General features: G+C 36.4%; 1 protein-coding gene across 1 annotated transcript; it reads right to left on the bottom strand.

Annotated features, from left to right (window-relative positions):
* Window positions 1–1,164: 1,164 nt before the first annotated feature.
* On the bottom strand, window positions 1,165–18,865 carry ap4e1 (adaptor related protein complex 4 subunit epsilon 1). The gene is made up of 21 exons (XM_028449691.1): window positions 18,563–18,865; window positions 17,901–17,972; window positions 17,701–17,824; window positions 16,431–16,504; window positions 15,907–16,028; window positions 15,636–15,795; window positions 12,476–12,642; window positions 11,388–11,461; window positions 11,178–11,300; window positions 10,993–11,102; window positions 10,679–10,818; window positions 9,873–9,985; window positions 9,550–9,668; window positions 9,167–9,469; window positions 7,554–7,665; window positions 7,353–7,479; window positions 7,069–7,285; window positions 6,457–6,900; window positions 5,632–5,813; window positions 3,938–4,101; window positions 1,165–1,723 (listed from the first exon to the last, which is right to left on the bottom strand). Exons 1-21 carry the CDS (start codon window positions 18,704–18,706, stop codon window positions 1,563–1,565), a joined length of 3,252 nt encoding a protein of 1,083 aa, XP_028305492.1. The 5' UTR covers window positions 18,707–18,865; the 3' UTR covers window positions 1,165–1,562.
* Between the last annotated feature and the right edge of the window lie 867 nt (window positions 18,866–19,732).

The raw sequence follows: 19,732 nt of genomic DNA, 5'->3' as shown, positions 1-19,732 counted from the left end.
GGACAAACACCTGGTTCAGCCAATCAGCCGTGAGTAAAGCTGCTGTAGTTTATATGGACTCACCATGTGTTTGTCTCGTTTCTTTTATTAGTCCAGAATCTAATAATTATGTTTCTGTGATGGACTTGGTTTCTGCCTCTCCTGCCCTGGTAGAATAGATAACGCTAGTGTTTAATAGAGACTTACAGGTTATATTTAACAGACGTATGTGAGAAAAGTTACAAACCTCCATCAGTGTATAATAAATCTATCAGTGTGGGTTATTTTATTCATTATTTAGTGGATTATAGTGAGAGACACTGTATAAAATAAAGTTTATTTTCCTCTGTGCCACAGGCACAAATCAAACAGCATTAAAACATAAGGCGTCAAAACAACATTATAGTCACATCTAACCTGGTGCTCAGTGAAATTCAAACCCAATGTTGTATCATCTTTAAGTAGACAAAATATTTTCTGGAAGCAAAAAAAACAGAATAAATAAATTTCAAACACTGCATTGATACAAAAATATAACTAAGAATTTAAAATACGTTTGTGAAACAGGAGAGCAGAAGAAGTTAAGTTAAATAACTTGAAGTCTGTGATAAAAGCCTTGTTTGCTTTTACTTTGATCATTTAAGAATAAATCTCCCTTTGCTTCACAATAAATCAGAGGAATTACTTCAATTATTCTGATTTTAGATACTTTAGCTCATTTTTTTTTTTTACAGTAGGAGTTGCTTGTGTAAACAGTGTTCAATCACTGACCTTACAGTGTCATCCCAGCAACTAAAGCACCTTAAAAGATGAATTTACTGACAAAACAAACAAAAAGTTACTTGTATCTTTGGGCTGTAGCGAATCATCTCAGGCCTGTGATAAAAAGCTGGATTGAATAGAAACATGTGCGCGCTGTAATAAAGTGAAACTGTCCGTTTATCATTCCATTGGATTAATATTGATCATCATTAACAGTGTCAGCAGCTTCCTGTCTGTGTTCTTTTCTTCCTGCTTTTTCTCTTGTTTTTTTTAATGAATTATGGATTTTAATTCTTCATATTTTTAAAGAATTATTCCTCAATAATGACGTAAGTTGCTCTCCACAGTTTCTCCAATTGTGATTGGTCTGATGCTGCTAACTCCGCCCCCTGTGACAGGAGCGTGCACATAGCCAGGCTGAAATCACCTGGGTTAGTCAACGTGTTTATATCCTGCTTCATAGTACAGAGAATGTTTGGTTAGCTGAAGCTATCGGAGATAAATCCAGGATATAGTTATCCAGCTTTGTAGTACAGGCCCCTCATGTCAACAAATCATTAAGCCAAATGTATTATTGTTTTGGGTGGAGAAGGTTTTTTAAATTCAGTTTTTAACCTTGTAGCGTTATCTTCAAGTGTTGCTAACACAATGTAAAATATCTGGGAGCTCAGCTACAGCCACTGAGTCCTTAAGGAGTTGTGTTGTTACCGTACTTTAAGACAATAGAGGTCATGGAAACATCCGACAGGATCAGAAGCTCGTCATATTGTTCAAACACCAGAACCTTCCCACACGTGTCTGTGTGGTGCTGCACGCGGGGCTCAGTGTCCCTGTAACGCCCTCTGGCAGTGGTAAATAAGGCAGTCTGGCAGCTCAGGGACGGGTGAGCGCAGCCACACAGCCAGGGCGTCCCCGTGCACACGACAGTGCATTAAACATGGCTGATCCTGGAGCAGACGACAGGCGACGATTGCCTCCATACCTGAGGGAACGAGACAGAAAAATGGGATTTTAAAATCAATTAATCTTTTATTTGTATTTTCAAAGAAGAAAAAAGTGATTTGACCACCGCAGGTAAAACAACATATTGTACATAACAATTCTAACTTTAAAGTGCCTTTATGCACAAATGTTATATGAAGTCTAGGGATACAGCAACTGGAAAAATACATTAAAAGGTACTTTTACATCCTTTGTACAACCAACACTGAACCCTGACACAGTTAGGTGTGTTTAGCAGCAGTTTGCATGTTCAGTAGTGCTTTTAAAAAAGGTAAAATGTTCATACTGTAAGTTATCTTTCTACAGTTCATTTGTTTTTTATTTACATTATTAGTGAAGTATTACTATGAAGTATCCAACGACTGCCCTCTCGTGTTAGAAATGTGATAAGACGACCATCTATAAAATAAAACTACTTCCTTTCATTAGTCATTAGTCTGTGTGGCCTGACCCTGTGTGAGTGAGTCCATCAGGAGGAGGTCAAAGTAGAGCAGCTGCTCCTCAACATTAGGGTGGTTAAAGGTAAGAGAACTGTGTGGAGTAAGTAGGTCTGACACTTTAAAGTAATCAATAATCATCCCTCCAAATGTGATGTCTCGCAAACAAATGTAAGAAAATGAATGAATATTTCAAAATAAAAACCCTTAACCATTGATCCATGGAAGTCCATTAAACATAATTTTCCCTGTCCTCACTTCATCAAAGAGAGAAAAACAAGCTGAACCACTAACTAGTGCTACGCTACTTCCACTATTAAAACGTCAACATTTTCTATGTTGCTAATGCACAATAAATCTTCTTTAAAACACCCAAAATACATAGTTAAATAGAAGTAAAGATAACCTAATGTATCAGAATATGACCAGAGCAGGTTGTGTGTATCATACTTGATTATTATAGTTTGTTTGTTTGTATTAATTGTTAATTAAGTACACATTGTTTTTAGAGTTCTTATTTTTTTAAATAAAAAAACAATCAAGTAAAAGTAGTTATATTCTTTACAGACCAAGTTTGAACAAACTTTACTGATGTAGTTTCTTAAATATTCCCAAAATAAAAACCTGAGTGACACAATGATGTGTTACTATCTACCAAAACAAAACAGAAAGTGATGAATAGGATTATGGGAAATTAAGTGGAGTAAAGAATTAAATTAAATATAGATTTTTTTTAAATGCTCTAAATTAAAAAGTCAAAGTTGAAAAACAGCTACTAAATGTCTTAACTATATTATGGTATTACTGTCCAATTTATCACTGTAACCTGACAGCTTTGATTGTTATATATAATAATAATAATAATAATAATAATAATAATAATAATAATAATAACAATAATAATAATAATAATAATAATAATAGTAATATTAATAATAATGATATTAATGTATACTTTATTCATCACTGTAGTGAAATTCTTCTCTGCATTTTCCCCATTTCCCCAAGCAGTGAGCTTCCATTGCAGTTTTGCAATATTTATCTTGTTTAATTTTTTTTCTACTGTAATGTCTGCACTTGTATTTAATCCTGATTTCATTAACAGTTATTTACTTAATAATGCATGTTTTTCTTTCTCTTTATTTCTTTGTTTAGTGTTAATTTATTTATTTTTTTGTAATATTTCTGGAGCCTCTGTAACACAAGTAATTTCCCCCTGAGATAAATAAAGTACTTCTGATTCTGATGATATGGTATTATTAATATAATACCATATCATATTATATGGTATTATATGCTATATGCTATAAGACAAGTCACATAGCATCAAAACAATATCTGTGTGTCGTTATTGTTTTATTGTTCCTGTTATTGACTGAGAAAAAAAAAGTTTGTTCAGTCCAGGTCATGCTGGTGTCCCATAGTTTATTCATTTGTTTATTTATAATATAACATCATCTGCTGAGATAAAGAGGAGAATGGGCATCTGGCTCAGGCTAATTTGGTTTGTTAGGTACTGTTTAGTTCTGTGGTTTAATCCCCATATGTTTCATATGAGTGCATGTGAATATCCTCCAGGAGTTTATTTTCCAGTAATTTATACTTCTTCTCAAAAGTGAGTCTCACTTTATCCCAGGGGCCCCGAGTTTTATAACACAAAGTTTAGAGCATGTTTAATGTGTTTTTCCTGTGGTTGCAAAACTATAATTAAAAACAAAATGAATAAGAAACATTTTGAAATGTGACAAATAACTCACCAATAATTTCTACCACATGCAGATGAAGATCCTCTGTTAGAACGTTTAAAGTGGCCCTCAGAGGCCCTTCATTCTCACTGTGAACCAGCGTCAGGTTCTGTTTGGTGTCGTTAGAGAAGCTGAGCCACATGGTCCCATATTCCTCCGTAGACAAAGTCAGAGGTCTGCAGCAAACATGTGAAAACAACATTTAAGATTTATTATCAACATAGACAAAACAATACCAGAGTAATGTGATAATACAGAGCATTGTTTTTTCTTTCTGTAAAGCACATAGATAAACAAACAGAATCCAAGTTAAATAATATTTATACAATGGTAAAAAGCTGAGTGAAGCAAAATCAAATGTTAATTTTGTAGCAGAACTTATTGATGTTGGTATATCAGAGAACGTGATAGTTAAAGAGGTGATCTTTTTTAATCAGATCAAGACATAGTTTAGGCCACATCCATCAATAAATTGTGGATCATTTGCTTGAAAAGGATAAAATTGCAGCTCAAAAGTTTGTTTTCATCTCCACTGTAAACACACCCTTATAGACATCGTAGGGGCTGTTTAGCACATTGCATTGTGGGATGTGGAGTCCCGTAGACAGATACTTAGTAGTGTTTTTACTTCATTCATACTGTGGTTTATTGTGTTTGCCCCAAAAAACTCTGTCAGAGTGACTTCCAAACATATTTCTGCTGTTTTTGTGAACTGAAAGTTACAACAAAACAATGGCAGATGTTTAATTTGAGGCTTACGTGGAAATATTTGAATCCGGCCTAAACTGAATGTCTCACAGAGTGAGGTGATGTCACAGGTAATACAGAGAACAAACCAAAACCTGATTGAATGAGTTTCAGCTGAGTTAGTCGAAAATTTCCAGTTTCAAAATTGATGAAATTTTAGCACCCCCTATAGGGTTGGCAATGTGGTAAAAACACACAGTTTTTAGGAACAATGGGTCTCCAACTTGTCAAGAACATAAATTCTAAATTTCATGAGGAAATTCTGAAGGAGGAGTTTGCTTTTAAAAATGATGTGGTTTGGCCAAAAACTGAGAAAAAGTGCTAAATTTGGCTCGCTAAATTAAAAATTGCGGACTTCCTGTTGAGTTTAGGATATAGGTCCAAACTACATATTTGCTAGTCATAGTCCACTGCATATACTTACTGAATGCCATCCAGCTAGTTCAAACCAGTGGAAAGTTACAAACTCTAAGTGGCGCTAACGAGTCCTGAACATGCATCAAAAAACTACACGTTAAATGTTTCACCAAACTATATCGTCCTGCCAAATTTCATGAAATTTCACCTCTGGGAAGGGCCTCACGAATCCAAGTAAAGTGACGGTTGAAGAAAAAGAAGAAGAAAAAAAATCCAATAGGACCTTCGCACCACATTTGTTGCTTGGGCCCTAAAAAAATGTGTAAAGCAAATCCCTATCCACCTCGTCTGGTGAAGAAACACAATAAATCACAGTAAGAATGAAGGAAAAACACTTCTATGCTTCCAACTACTCCACATCCCACAATGCAATGCACCAAACTTCAGACAATGTCAATAACAGAGTTTGGAGAAGCAGTTTCTTGTTTAGAGTGAATGGTGTTTGATTTATAGACACTATGTCTTTATGTGTTTAATAATTAGAGCATAAACACAGAGCTGAGCTCTATAATAATAATAATAATAATAATAATAACTGTAACCTGATGAAGCTGCTCAGAGGGAGTCTGTATGTAAACTGGACATTCTGAGGCGTCTCTGGATGAAACAACGTCCCGATCAGTTCAACATGAACCGAAGGTTTCCTCACTCTCAGTGAATACTGACGGACGACCACGCTGTGACCTTTGACCTCCTCCATCTGACTCTCAGAGGCACAGGATACCTGAAACCAACATGGGAGGCAGAGCAGATAAAACAGGTTAAAACTGCTGTGAATATGATTATGGAACACATCAGTAGCAGATAGCAAATAACTAATCAATCAATAATTTGTTTGCTCTATTTGGGGCTCTTGGTAATGCCTAATGGGAAGAATGTTGAGCTGCCTGCTTAACCTAACAAAGAATAGATTATTTTATTCATATTTTAATGTGTTTGTTTGTATTAACAGAAAACACAACTATAAATAAAATAAATAAATAACATCCAAATCACTAAATACCATAAACAGACACAACCCTGTACATTATTTTACTCTTATTTTTATAGTTTGTGTTCTAGTCTAAAATTATATATGATCGATGGTACTATGCTTCAAATAAGAGGAATGTTAATTTACACAAATGTAATTCTGAACAATTAATTCATAATATTGTGTTCAAATTTTCACAATGGTAATTTTGATAATATGTTCATTTAAAGTTTAGTTTTCGGGATGTAAGGATAAATATTTGTATGTTTGTTTTCAATAAATTATCTCCACTATTATATTTGATATTAGGAGATAATGAAAGGCAATATTTATCATTATGAATATGAATAATTCTAGTGATGATTGTGATTATAAGGTGTATAAGGTGTTTTACCTCCAGCTGCTCAGAGTGGAGCTGCACTTGTATCTGTTGCACAGCGTTGTCAGAGGAGTTGGAGATGAAAACAATCATCTCTAAAGAACGCAGCTTGTGAACGTGACATGCTGACAGCTCCAGGCTCTCACTGCTACACAGAACACTGATTTCTGAGCAAATCAGTCCAGAAAGTTCAGCAGGAAGATACAAAGACAGACCCCTGTCCTCCAGTTGATTAGTACTGCTTCTGTTTGTGTCCAGGCATGCTAACGCTAACGCTGCCTCTGTGTCACTGGTACCATTGGCAATAACTGGGCTCTGTGGGAACTGAGGAGATACGACGTGGAGCGGTGATGGATCAGTGAGCTCCTGGGGGTCAGTGAAAGTTTGTGCATCATTCAGAGGTGTTTGACCTCTTTCTTTTCTTTTCAACCATGAAGGTGTAGAGTCACCTTTACCCATCTGTCATAGGAGGGAAAACACACATTATCAGTCTGTACTGATGCAAGAAAATGATTAGTGGACTGTTTCTCAGTAAAGGCCTCATAAAAAAACACGTGTACGTGTACGTGTGTGTGTGTGTGTGTGTGTGTGTGTGTGTGTGTGTGTGTGTGTGTGTGTGTGTGTTACCAGTGTCACTGAGCTGTGATCCAGACCCAGGAACATAGATGATGCTAACTGCTGCTCCTGTTGTTTGCTCTCTGTGTCTTCTGAGGTCAGAGGGGGGGTATGGCTGATAGACGGGTCACCCCCCTCCTGAGGTGGGCTGGGTGTCTCCACCTGAGCAGCCTCGTAGCCCCCCCTCCCCCACACCCTCTTCACACCCTCCAGCTTCAAAGAGGAAGAGCTGAAAGAGACACAGTGATTTCAAAGGAAGCTGCGTCATCGTCATCATCATCATCATCATCACACACCCTCCTTTGTGAGAGAGGTCAGCGCTCCCCTCCGACAGACTGGAGCTGATTGACAGCAGTGAGGGAGTGTGTGTGTGTGCCGTAGTGCTGATGGGCAGGGTCAGCTGGTAGGGTTCATAACTCACAGCTGAGAAACACAAACATCAGCACGAGTTAAAAACAACATCAAACAAACAAACATCAAACAGACTGTGGAGACACCTTTGGTCTGAGCCAGTTCTTCTTGTCTCTGATGAGAAGGTTTGTAGGGAGCAGCACCAGCAGCCAACGCCTCCGACACAAATTCATCTAGAAACGACAGCGAGGAATCCACCTAGGAGCATCATTAATCACTATGTTTAGCATTAATACACAGCATTAACAGGGCTCCTACAGCTTCAGTCAAGTTACAATTTTTAAGACTTTTTAAAGCCATTTGTAAGTTTAAGACCGACTTCACAGTAAACACAATTGGGGCGAAAAAAAACACCACATCAATTACATAAGGTTAGGGTCCATTTTTTTTCCAGTGTCTAGTGCAGACGTGCAACTGGTGACCCCCAAAAAAATACACAAAATGACAGTAAAAACATACTAAAATAATCAAAATCACTCAAAACACACAAGATACAGTTACTGACAATAGTGAGTGTTAAAGTCTATACAGTTAGGAATGTATTGAATAATGTTATGTAAACAAAAGCTAATGTATTTGAAGAGCTACAAAAAATAACTTGAATTTGACAAGACATGATCATGTCGGTCAACACACACTAATTGCTAATTTCTTGCAACAACGTGCATATTAAGCTAGCGCGTTGGCAGTTAAATAAAATGTTCCCCACACAAATAAAATCTCTATTTTCTTCCAGAATAGTCTTTTTGTTAGTTTAGTTATCTTACCAGGGATTTAAAACTTAAGGTTAGCCACAGGTTCAAGGAGAGTTGATAGGAAGTAAAGTAGGAAGGTGGCAGAGTTATTGCACAATGTGATAAATTTTCAGGCTAACAAATGGTTTTTATCATAATTGTGTTTGAAGTTAATGTATTTAATTGTCAATACCCTCAGTAAGAAATAAAAATGCATAATTTTTATAAATTTTTTAAACTATAGGGAGCCATTGCAAAAGAGTCAAAGAGCCACATGAGGCTCCAGAGCCGCAGGTTGTAGACCCCTGCTCTAAGGGCTCCATGGTTATATTTTATTTAGTTCAGACAGTATAATACAGTATAGTGGTACCTCTAAGGTCTCATGGTTATAAACAGTATATTGGTACCTCTGAGTGCTCCATGGTTATATTTGATTTAGTTGATACAATATAATACAATATACTGGTACCTCTAGGGGCTCTATGGTTATATTTAATTTAATTTATACAGTATAATACAGTATGTTGGTACCTCTAGGGGCTACGTGGTTATATTTTGTTTAGTTTATACAGTATAATACAGTATACTGGTACCTCTGGGGGCTCTATGGTTATATTTAATTTAATTTATACAGTATATTACAGTATGGTGGTACCTCAAAGGGCTCTATAGTTATATTTAGTTTAGTTTATACAGTATAATTCAGTATACTGGTATCTCTAAGGGCTCTGTGGTTATATTTTATCTAGTTTATACAGTATAATACAGTATACTAGTACCTCTAAGGACTCTGTGGTTATATTTTATTTAGTTTATACAGTATAATATAGTATACTAGTACCTCTAAGGACTCTGTGGTTATATTTTATTTAGTTTGCACAGTATAATACAGTATACTGGTACCTCTAAGGACTCCGTGGTTATATTTTATTTAGTTCATACAGTATAATACAGTATACTGGTACCTCTAGGGGCTCCCTGGTGCACACTGGTGGTAGGACCCTGGCCCGTAGTGCAGGGTCTCTGCTGAGGTGCTGCAGCTCCTGTGCTCTCTGTCTCAGCACAGTGTCCAATGAGCTGCTGTACGTCTCACACACACTCTGAACCAGAGGTGCACATGCAGCGCCCTCACACACTTTGGTCATGGCCATGAGGACCCAGGTCTTGGTTTCACTGGTGCTGTTTTTCATGTGCAGCAGTTTGTCCAGCAGACACACCACGGTTTCTGCCCCCACATCCTGCTGCAGGTGGGAAAACTCCCCCAGGACCTGGACAAATGGTTTGGGTTGAACGTGGATTTGGTGTCACGGCAACAGTGTAATTGTGACAATAAACACATTCTGCTCACCCAACTGATGACCTGAAGGAAGCGCTGGGGCAGCTTTTCAGGCTCTCCTTCCAACAGTGACACGTACGAGTTCACAGCAAACACCTTCAGCTTCCTGTCCTCCTCCACGCTGTCAAAACCTGTGCCAATAAAATATAAATTAAATAAATGGCTGGAGATTTACAGCAGTGTTATTCAACCTCTAATGAGACACAGCACATATCTGCAAACATTACAAACACTGCAGGCCTCATGTGCTAAATACAGATATATTTAAGCTAGCCTGAAAATGCATATAACTATTTATAGAGGAGGGGGTTAGAGAGTCAAACAGGTGGTCTCACCCTCAGAAAGCAGCTTGAGGAAACTGTTGGTGATGTCAGGCTGCATCGTTTCGCCCCCGAGTGAAAACACTGCATTCATGGTTTGAATAAACCATTCATTGTCAGGTGCATATGTATTATTATTTATAGGAAAAATCATCAAAACATGCAATAACATTAACAATTGAGAAAACTAGTGCACACTTTGTTCTCACTTGCATGTTCTCCTTATCTATTAACTAAAAAAAAATCATTAAAAAGACTATTTGTTAGCCTGCATCATGCCACACTGTACCTTGTAATACATTGAATATTCTCATTTTTTTTTTTTTTTTCACTAATTTTTTTGTATTTCACATTTTTGCTTATTTATCTGTTCTTTCTTTCTAGTCCCTCTTCTCTCAAAGAGTTTGATCAAGGTGCTTTATTTTCATCTTATATTCAATGATAACTGGGGTCTCACCTGGACACAAAACAAGATTTTAAAGTATCATAAAGGATATATATAGTCATAAATACAAATATTTTCTAGCTTGTTTTCACATACCTGTGACTGCGCCTTTGTAGCTCTACTGTGTAAAGACAATATAGTAACTAATGTATTTATTCATCATGTTTTATTAGTGCATAACACCTGATGAATGTTTACGGACTAAAAATATAAAGAATCAGACACACTTGGGTCAAACAGGGCAGTAAAATTATCTTATTGTTCCTAATCCTGACTTTCCTGGTTTTATTATTAAATATTTACAGACTGCTGTTAGTAATGGATGTTTACCCTGATTTATCCTGTAAATGATTGCAAAAGTAAAACAGAAGGATATTTTTTTGCCAGCTCAGCAACCTTCCCAACCAGGTCGATGGTGGTATGGTCGTCTTCACTGGTGCTGAGGAATGTCAGCATCTTCTCCACGATGACTGTGACGTTCTGGGCATTGGTAATCCTAAAAAGTATCTCCAACGTCTGCAAGAGCAACAAAGTTGATCCTGTTTTAACCGTTATTATCAGTTTATTTAGTTTATGAAAGATGGTCCTCCTCTTTTTACCAAGAACAGATCTAAGCTCCCATGTATGATGGGTACACTGCCCTTGTATGCATCATTCATCTGTTTAACAATAATGCAGCGTCCTCCTCACCTCCCTCTTTATGATGAGGTCAGGATGTTCCAGACACTCGATGATGGTCATCTGATGCTGCAGGGCCAGTTTGGGGTCCTGTTGGACCACGTAGGTCAGAGCCTTCAGACCTACACCATTTATTAAACATGTTCATGTTAGCACACAGCAATGGTTGTTGTACATTATGTTTTTTATTTACTTACCCAGATACTTTAGATTGATCTTGGAAGAGAGAACAAAGTTGCCGATGCATTTTGCAGCTTTTTCCAGGAGGTCAGATTTGGGGTGAATAGTGTAAATGCATTTTACACACTCATATAATATTGCTGGAATTAAAGACACACTTTAGGAACTTAAGGAAACCTAAAGGACCCACAATAATAATAGTACTGTTTTCAAAGCACATTAGATACCATAGGTGATGTTATGGTTCATCTCTGCTCTTCGTAAAGACTCTTCAAGAATTTCATGCATGATCTCACTTGTACTGTGAAGACAGAGCACACACATGGTATAAATGTCACAGACATAGGGCGATATGAACCAAAACTAATATCTCAATAACGCAATACAGTCTGACCAGAAAGACAATTCTAGGTTAAATATGCATATGCAAAATGATACACAAACAGCTGCACAGTAAGTGCTACTTTTGGCTTTTTCTCCTAAAGGGACAGCACGTGTGAGTGAGCTCTGCAGTGTGGCTTGTGTTACGACAATTATTATATTAATCATCATATCATCAAATGAGTGTTCATGTGTACAATTTTTCATGTGTTTATACACAATGACTGCATTATTCTTTGTACTTTTGAACAGAAACGTTGTTCCTTTGCTGATTCACGTTAGATTAGATTACGTACTGGCGTACAGACATATTGTGCTGTATTCACAGTGCCAGCAAAAACCACTCTCTACTCAAGGTCTCATAACAAAACTCTGATAAGCAGAGCTCTGTAGAAGCAGTAATTTATACATTCCCGTCTCAGCATGGACTTCATCAATGCAGAGCAACTGCTGTGGGTCTAAATCAAAGGACAGCTGAGATTACACTTGTTTAGATGAAGGTCTGGGTTAGGACTCAGATATCCATCTAACTGTGCCTAACAAGGTAATCAATAAATAGGAAAGAAATTACATGATAGATAATTGTTTTTAGTATATTTTACAGTGGATTTAGGACTTGTTAGCATAAGAGACGCTAACAGAAAGCTAACACAAGAAGAAGATTAACTTTTATTAGGTTATTTATTTCAGGCTCAGACATGATTATTTGTATTTGAACTTTAGAAACTGAGAACGTAATTGTAATTGACTTTTTGAAAATAAAATATTTGTAATTTAATTGTAATTGGAAAAAATGCAGGTCACTGTAAATGCAATTGAATTGTAATTCAACATGGGTAATTGAAAATGTAATTGTAACTGAAAAATCTAACTGACCTCAACCCTGATCTGGACTCTAGATATAATGCCCAGGCCTAACATTCACAACATTTACCCCGGGTCGTTCTTTCCCAGTAAAGAGAGGATCTGCAGCAGCTGGATTTGAATCCATGGAGCTGGAACACTGTGATAGTTAAAGTCCATGGGCAGCTTTCCTCCCACCACCTGCTTCAGGATGGTCACAAAACTAGTTGTCAAGTCCTTGTAGCCTTCGGGATTTTCCTGTGAGAGAGAAAACAAATACAGATGGCAAAGATCTCAATTTAAACAACAAACAAGGCTGGAAGAGTCCTGACCAAAGCTGCAGAAGAATTACATATGATCAGACAGATTAGAATTAATAGTACATTTAAAGGGGCAGTAATGTGAAAAAAAATCACTTTCTAATGGTTTTGCTACAGTGATAAACATTAATTTAGCCTCATTCAGAGTTCTGTTTCCTCCCTCTGTTATTCCACATTTTGTAAAAAGTTAGCTCCAAATGAGATAGTTGGATTTTTGCCCCAATATTACATCATAAGGTGGAAACTCCTCCTCCTGAAAATCCTGGCTCCTCCTACCCTATAAGAATGTGAGCTCCTCCCTCTCAAACTAGGTAAAACAAACATAGGAAAGGAAGTTTGATATTACAGTTAATATCACAGTTAATATCTTTACGTTCAGTATATCGATAATAATAATAAATATATATATAGTGCTTTATCATAGACAATCAAAGACTCCACACTTAATGGTGGTAAGCTACTATTGTAGCCACAGACTGACGGAAGCGAGGCTGCCATAGTGCGCCATCTGCCCCTCTGACCACCACCAACACACTACATTCATACTAGGCAAGGTGGGTGAAGTGCCTTGCCCAAGAACACAATGACAGATTGTCCCCCACTGTGGCACCTGGAATTCTTAGTGGTCTCCCATTCAACTACTAACCAGGTCCAAACCTGCTTAGCTTCAGAGATCTAACAAGATTGGTCAATGACAGGCCGGTATGGTCACATAATCCATAATCTAGTATACAGATAAACAGAAGAGCCGTTATACCACCTTGTACTGCCTTTATGGGACGATCTCATGTATTTGTGACCCAATGCGATGCAGCGTTAGGACAAAATAATGGACTATCATCTTAAATTGATTATTGCTGTGGTCAGAGGAGGTGAGGAGTAGAAGACTGTTAATGATTTACTGCTGCTGTGATAAACACACACCCCTAAGCAGGGTGTGTGTTTACGCTCACTCATGCATATGCATGAAGGCCCAAAAAACAACCTGTTTTTAGGAGCGCTCTTTTCAGAGGCTAAAACTCCAGAGTTTATATATATATATACAGTTGTGTGCGAAAGTCAGGGCACCCCTTTAAAAACAGCATATTTTATATATTTAAAAAGTCATATTCATATTTACTGTCTCTCTGGTATATGGGGAAAAAAAGACAATATTGTCAGGAAACATTAATGCATAGTTACATTTTATTTTATAAATTGAACAAAATTACAAAAATGAAAAACATAATTTTGGCATGTGCAAAAGTCGGGGCACCCTACAGCATCAGTACCTTCAGTACTTAGTAACACCCCCTCTGGCAGATATCACAGCTTGTAAACGCTTCTTATAGCCAACAACAAGTCTCTGGATTCTATTATTTGGGATTTTTTCCCATTCTTCCTTGCAAAAGGCTTCCAGTTCTGCAATATTCCTAGGACGTCTTGCATGCACAGCTCTTTTAAGATCTACCCACAGATTTTCGATAATGTTTAAGTCGGGAGACTGTGAAGGCCATTCCAAAACCTTCAGCTTGCGTTTCTTGAAGTAGTCCATGGTGGATTTGGAGGTATGTTTAGGATCATTATCCTGTTGTAGAAGCCATCCTCTTTTCAGCTTTAGCTTTTTTACAGATGCTGTGATATTTGCCTCCAGAATTTGCTGGTATTTAATTGAATCCATTCTTCCCTCCACCTGAGCAATGTTTCCTGTCCCACTGCCTGCAACACAACCCCAAAGCATGATGGATCCACCCCCATATTTAACAGTTGGCAAGGTGTTCTTTTCATGAAATGCTGCTCCTTTTTTTCTCCAAACATACCTTTGCTTATTGTGGCCAAAGAGTTCTATTTTAACTTCATCAGTCCACAGCACTTGTTTCCAAAAGTCATCAGGCTTCTGTAGATGTTCTGTTGCATATTTTTGACGTTGTATTTTATGATGAGGTCGTAGATAAGGTTTTTTTCTACAGACTCTTCCATGAAGGTCTTGTTTGTGCAAGTATCGGCGCACAGTGGAAGGGTGCACCACCACTCCTGAGTCTGCTAAATCTTCCTGGAGGTCTTTTGAAGTCAAATGTGGGTTTTGGTTTACCTTTCTGACCAGACTACGAGCTGTTCTCTCCGAGAGTTTCCTTGGTCTTCCAGATCTCTTCTTGACCTCCACAGTTCCCCTCACCTGCCATCACTTAAATATGCCTCGCACTGTGGAAACTGCAAGCTGAAAACGCTTTGCTATCTTCTTGTAGCCCTCCCCGGCATTGTGGGCATCAATTACTTTCATTTTTTCTGTCTTACACAGCTTCTTAGAGGAACCCATGGTTGCTGAGTGTTTGTACAAGGTTTGTGGAGTCGCCGTATTTAAGAAACCCTCAAATTGGCACCAGCTGGCACTCCCTAATGACAATTGTTGACACATGCTTCAGGACCAATGAGCTGGTAGAGGTCTGAGCTTGTAAAAAGAATCTGACACTTTGAAACTCTCAGGGTGCCCCAACTTTTGCACATGCCAAAATTATGTTTTTCATTTTTGTAATTTTGTTCAATTTATAAAATAAAATGTAACTATGCATTAATGTTTCCTGACAATATTGTCTCTTTTTCACATATACCAGAGAGACAGTAAATATGAATATAACTTTTTAAATATATAAAATATGCTGTTTTTAAAGGTGTTCCCTGACTTTCGCACACAACTGTATATATATATATATATATATATATATATATATATATATATATATATATATATATGTATAGTTTTAGCCTCTGAAAAGTCACTTTCAGAGCGCTCGTAATACAGGTTGAGTTTGGGAAAATAAATCTCAAACACTATCTTGTTGGGGTTCTTAGAACAACTGGAGATGGGTGAAAAATAGCATAATACTGGACCTTTAATCCCAGATGATTTACAGGCTCTCAGAGGAAAATAAAGAGTTGAAGGACAGTATTTACCTGGATTAAGTGTAAGTAAATGTGTAACGATGCTCCCATCACTCCAGGGTCTTTATCACACAGAGCTTTACGGAACTTGTTGTGAATGTGCTGAACCTGATTGGGTGCTATCAGATGGAATTTATACAGGGCCAAGACAGCTTTACGTCTGATGATTTCTCTGTAGGATTATCACAGGAAGATTATATTAACACATTCATGCACCTTCTGTTGGGTGAATTAACCATTATATAAACATATGAAACCATTGAAAACACAGTGCTTTACTTACTTTGGGTGATTGAGTTTTTCCTCCACCAGGGGGAGGATGGCTGGGATCATATCTTTGGGAAATATCTGACTGACAACAGTGAGCGCCATGCACACCTCTATGAGGTTTGTACTCTGAAGATCCTAGAAAGAACATGAACATCTGATTAAATGCTCTAAAATCTGTGCTTGATAAAATATAATCCAATCAAAAAAAAACAAATATTATGTGGCAACAATTTTAAATAAACATATTCTAATTTTTTTTTAGACAATAACAACTATAATCCAAATCTTTGTTGTTCAAAACTACAAGTTTTTGGAGGATAATATAGTAAATAGTGTGGCACAGCATCTAGGATCAAAGTTTGATACATGCAGGAGGTTAAACTTTGGTGATAAAAAAAATAACAAGATAATGATTTTAAATCTTCAAAAGAAGATTTGTGCAGGATTACATTTTACAGCTCCTATATGTGTGGATTCATACATTCCTCTTGTTTCAAACCCCAGGTGAGTAATGTGTGTGTAAAGTGATGCACAGACCTTTAACACGGTGTTAACCAGGAGGAGGAGGAGCTCGTGATGTTCATTCAAAAATAAAGAAACAGCAAGGTAACCTAAATCAAAAGGTTTGAGTTGTTAAAGAAACCAAGCGGCTTGAAGTTAGAATTTAACAATGAATAATCAGTTAAAACTGGCAAACATAGTAGAGATAATTGGATTTGCAAAAAAATAAATAAAAAATCCTCTCAGATAAGAGTAAAACATCTTTTTGGAAATGTTTTTATTTTTTTATAATAAATATATATATAAGACAGTATTTGTAAACTAACCACAGCCTTAAAAGTTTACTCTGTAACTAATTCATTAAGTAACGTGTACTAAATCTACTCTCCACTTCACATGTTCTCAACTCGTGGGTCTGGACCTAAAAGTGAGTTTTTCTGGGGTAAAAAAAAAAAGAAGAAGAGTGCAATCTATACTATTGATAAGTGACAATAGTTTGGTCCCTTTTTTCCTGAGCAAATGTGCAGGATTTATTTACTAAATAAAAAATTATTATTATTATTGCACTTTTATTTTAAATATTTTAAAGAATTTAGAATAAAGCTGTTGTAGAGTTTGTGTTCTTATGATGCATCTTTAGCTTTAAATTAAATAGAAGCTTATAGACAGTAAAACTTATTACCTGGAGTTAAAAAGCTCCATCTTATTATTAAATACATTTGAGAAATTTAACATTTTTTGGCTCTAAAGCCAAATCAGGTAAAATCATTGATAAAACTAATGTATATGATGTGTACGTCAATAAAATAGTGTTCTTTAAACCAGCGATTCTCAACTGGTGGGTCGCGGAGCTGTACTAGATGAGTCATGGACAGCTGGTCAAAAAGAAATAAATACTTAATGTCTCTCATGTTGGACTTGTCTTTTATTTTGAAAGAAGCTTTTCTTTTGACAGGCATGCTGTGAAATGCATGAAGCACAGGAAAACAAATAGATTTGTTAATATTAACAAAAAAGATTACATAGATGTGTTTTCAACAGCTATTTTTGAAAAACTAAATTTGGTTGGTTGAATTCTAAAACAAAAAGTGGGTCGCGATTTAATGACCGTGGCAAAAGGTGTGTCCCAGGGTGAGACCAGTTGAGAAGCCCTGCTTTAAACTGTCATAAATACAAGATTCACAAACAAAAGGACTAGAATCAACTTTCAGGTGAAAAAAAAACCAATAATTATGATAGAAATAATTTGACTAAATAAGCTGCTGTTTGGTAGTCTTTGTGCCATGTATAAAGAAATATAACGTACCAACTCTCTTCTCTAGAACAGAGCCTTGTTGAGCCAGTTTAATGGCGTGAATATAAGTGAAGGAAGAATCATAGCCCAACATCTCACAGTAGATCGCTCTCACCATCAGCTCCTTCATCTGCCTCTGAAACACATAACAACAACATCAGTGACATCAGATGTGTTTATAAAGGAAAGCAGAATACACTGTGTGTGAGTACCATAGTAGTGTTGGGGGAGGACACTTGATCTTTGATGGACGATAGTTCACGTTGGATAAGTTTTTCTTCTTCCTGCACAGATTGGGGGTAAAAGAGAGAGAGAAAACATTTTTTCAATCATCAGGTGATGGCACTCTATGAATATGTAATCTAAGAACAAGAAAAGAAACTGATACCAGTTGCTTATTAATTTTGGGATGTTTCAAACTACATTTATAGGAAAAGTAACATATTGTTTAGATAAGTGTCCATTGTGTTTAGGAAGGAATGTTTCATAAACATAAGTTGTATTTCATTATTTTTAATAACGTTCAAGTAATGAGTTACAGGTTGTTGTTTTTTGCTTGGGTTATTTTCAGAATAGTATCCACCACTGGCCAGTATCAACAAATAAACAAACAGAACCTTGAAATTAATTAAAAAAATAAAAGGTAATTCAAACAATAATTCAAATATTCCCTCCCTATTTAAATAGTTACACTACAATCTAAATGTTTTGCATCGTTTGTTTAAGCATTTTAGACCAAAAATAATAATAATAATAATAATAATAATAATAATAATAATAATATAAAAAACATGAATATGTTTAAGTTTAGCATGCGTGGCTAAATGTGCTGTCACACATAACTAAAGGTGTATTATTTAAAAAGCAAACTCACATGTTTGGAGGTGAGTTCAGTGATGTTTCTGATCAGGCTTCCTAACTTAGATGAAGTTGATAGTTTAGCTGATCCAGGCTGAGAATCCACAGACAATAACAGACTGGGTAGAGCTGTTAGAGTCTTCTCCACTACATCACTCATGGTTTAACTTTAACTAAAACTCAACAATAACACATTCAATCACTCACGGTTTAATTTGAATTCACACTAACATATTCAATCAAGCATTTCACACATTAACGAAACCAAACCTGGTTTAAAGTCTGTTTAAATATAAATACGGACCGAAGGCGCGGGTTGATGACGTTTTTCAATCTGCGTCAATGTTTTTTGAGTAAACTTTATTGACAAAATTCGCCACCGTCAAAATGTTGTACAAAAAAATGCAACGATTTTTATTTACTTACAATTATTTTTAAATTAATACATGATGGAAATTGTAATGTATGTTTTACATGTTTATTGTTGGTATTGTTATTTTTAGGGACAGGGGGTTGAACCATTATCTGTCAAGTTTAGGATTTGAAAATATGCTAAATTTTCTGGCGCCCCTTACGAGCCGTCCCTCCACCCCAGCCAAGCTCCAGTATCCCTTATATTATAACACAAGAGTACAAGAAATCAAAAATAGCCACTTGTCAACCACTTACTAAATACAATTAGGTGATTTGAATCTGGTAGTCCTACCTTTGTTGATATTGAAATAAAGTGAACTTCCTACTAGAGCTGGACGATATGGACCAAAACTCATAACTCAAAATTTTTTTCAAAATTGCAATATATGATACAAATCTTGATAATTTTATTTCAAATTAAGTCCGACTATAAAGACAATTCTAGGTTAAATTTACTGATGCTAAATGCCACAAAGGCACATTTATTACAGCAATACAATATGGGCCACTTTTGGCTTTTTCTCCTGTAAGGGACAGCATGTGTGAGTGAGTTCTGTAGTGGGGCTTGTTTAGGGGGAGGTATAGGTTAGGACTCAGAAATTCATCTAACTGAGCTTTTCATGCTGTTCTGAGAAGTTATATATATATATAATAAAAAACTTAATATGTCTTGAATCTTGATATATCGCCCAGCCCTAATTTCTACATTATAATACAGCCTAAATGAAAACATAAATGAGTATATTTGTTTATTTTATGTAATTACATTTCA

This window comes from Gouania willdenowi, chromosome 6, assembly GCF_900634775.1.
Source record: "Gouania willdenowi chromosome 6, fGouWil2.1, whole genome shotgun sequence".
Classification (NCBI taxonomy): Eukaryota; Metazoa; Chordata; class Actinopteri; order Blenniiformes; family Gobiesocidae; genus Gouania; species Gouania willdenowi.
Note: the sequence above shows the minus strand (reverse complement) of the source record. Positions and strands in the feature narration are given on the sequence as shown.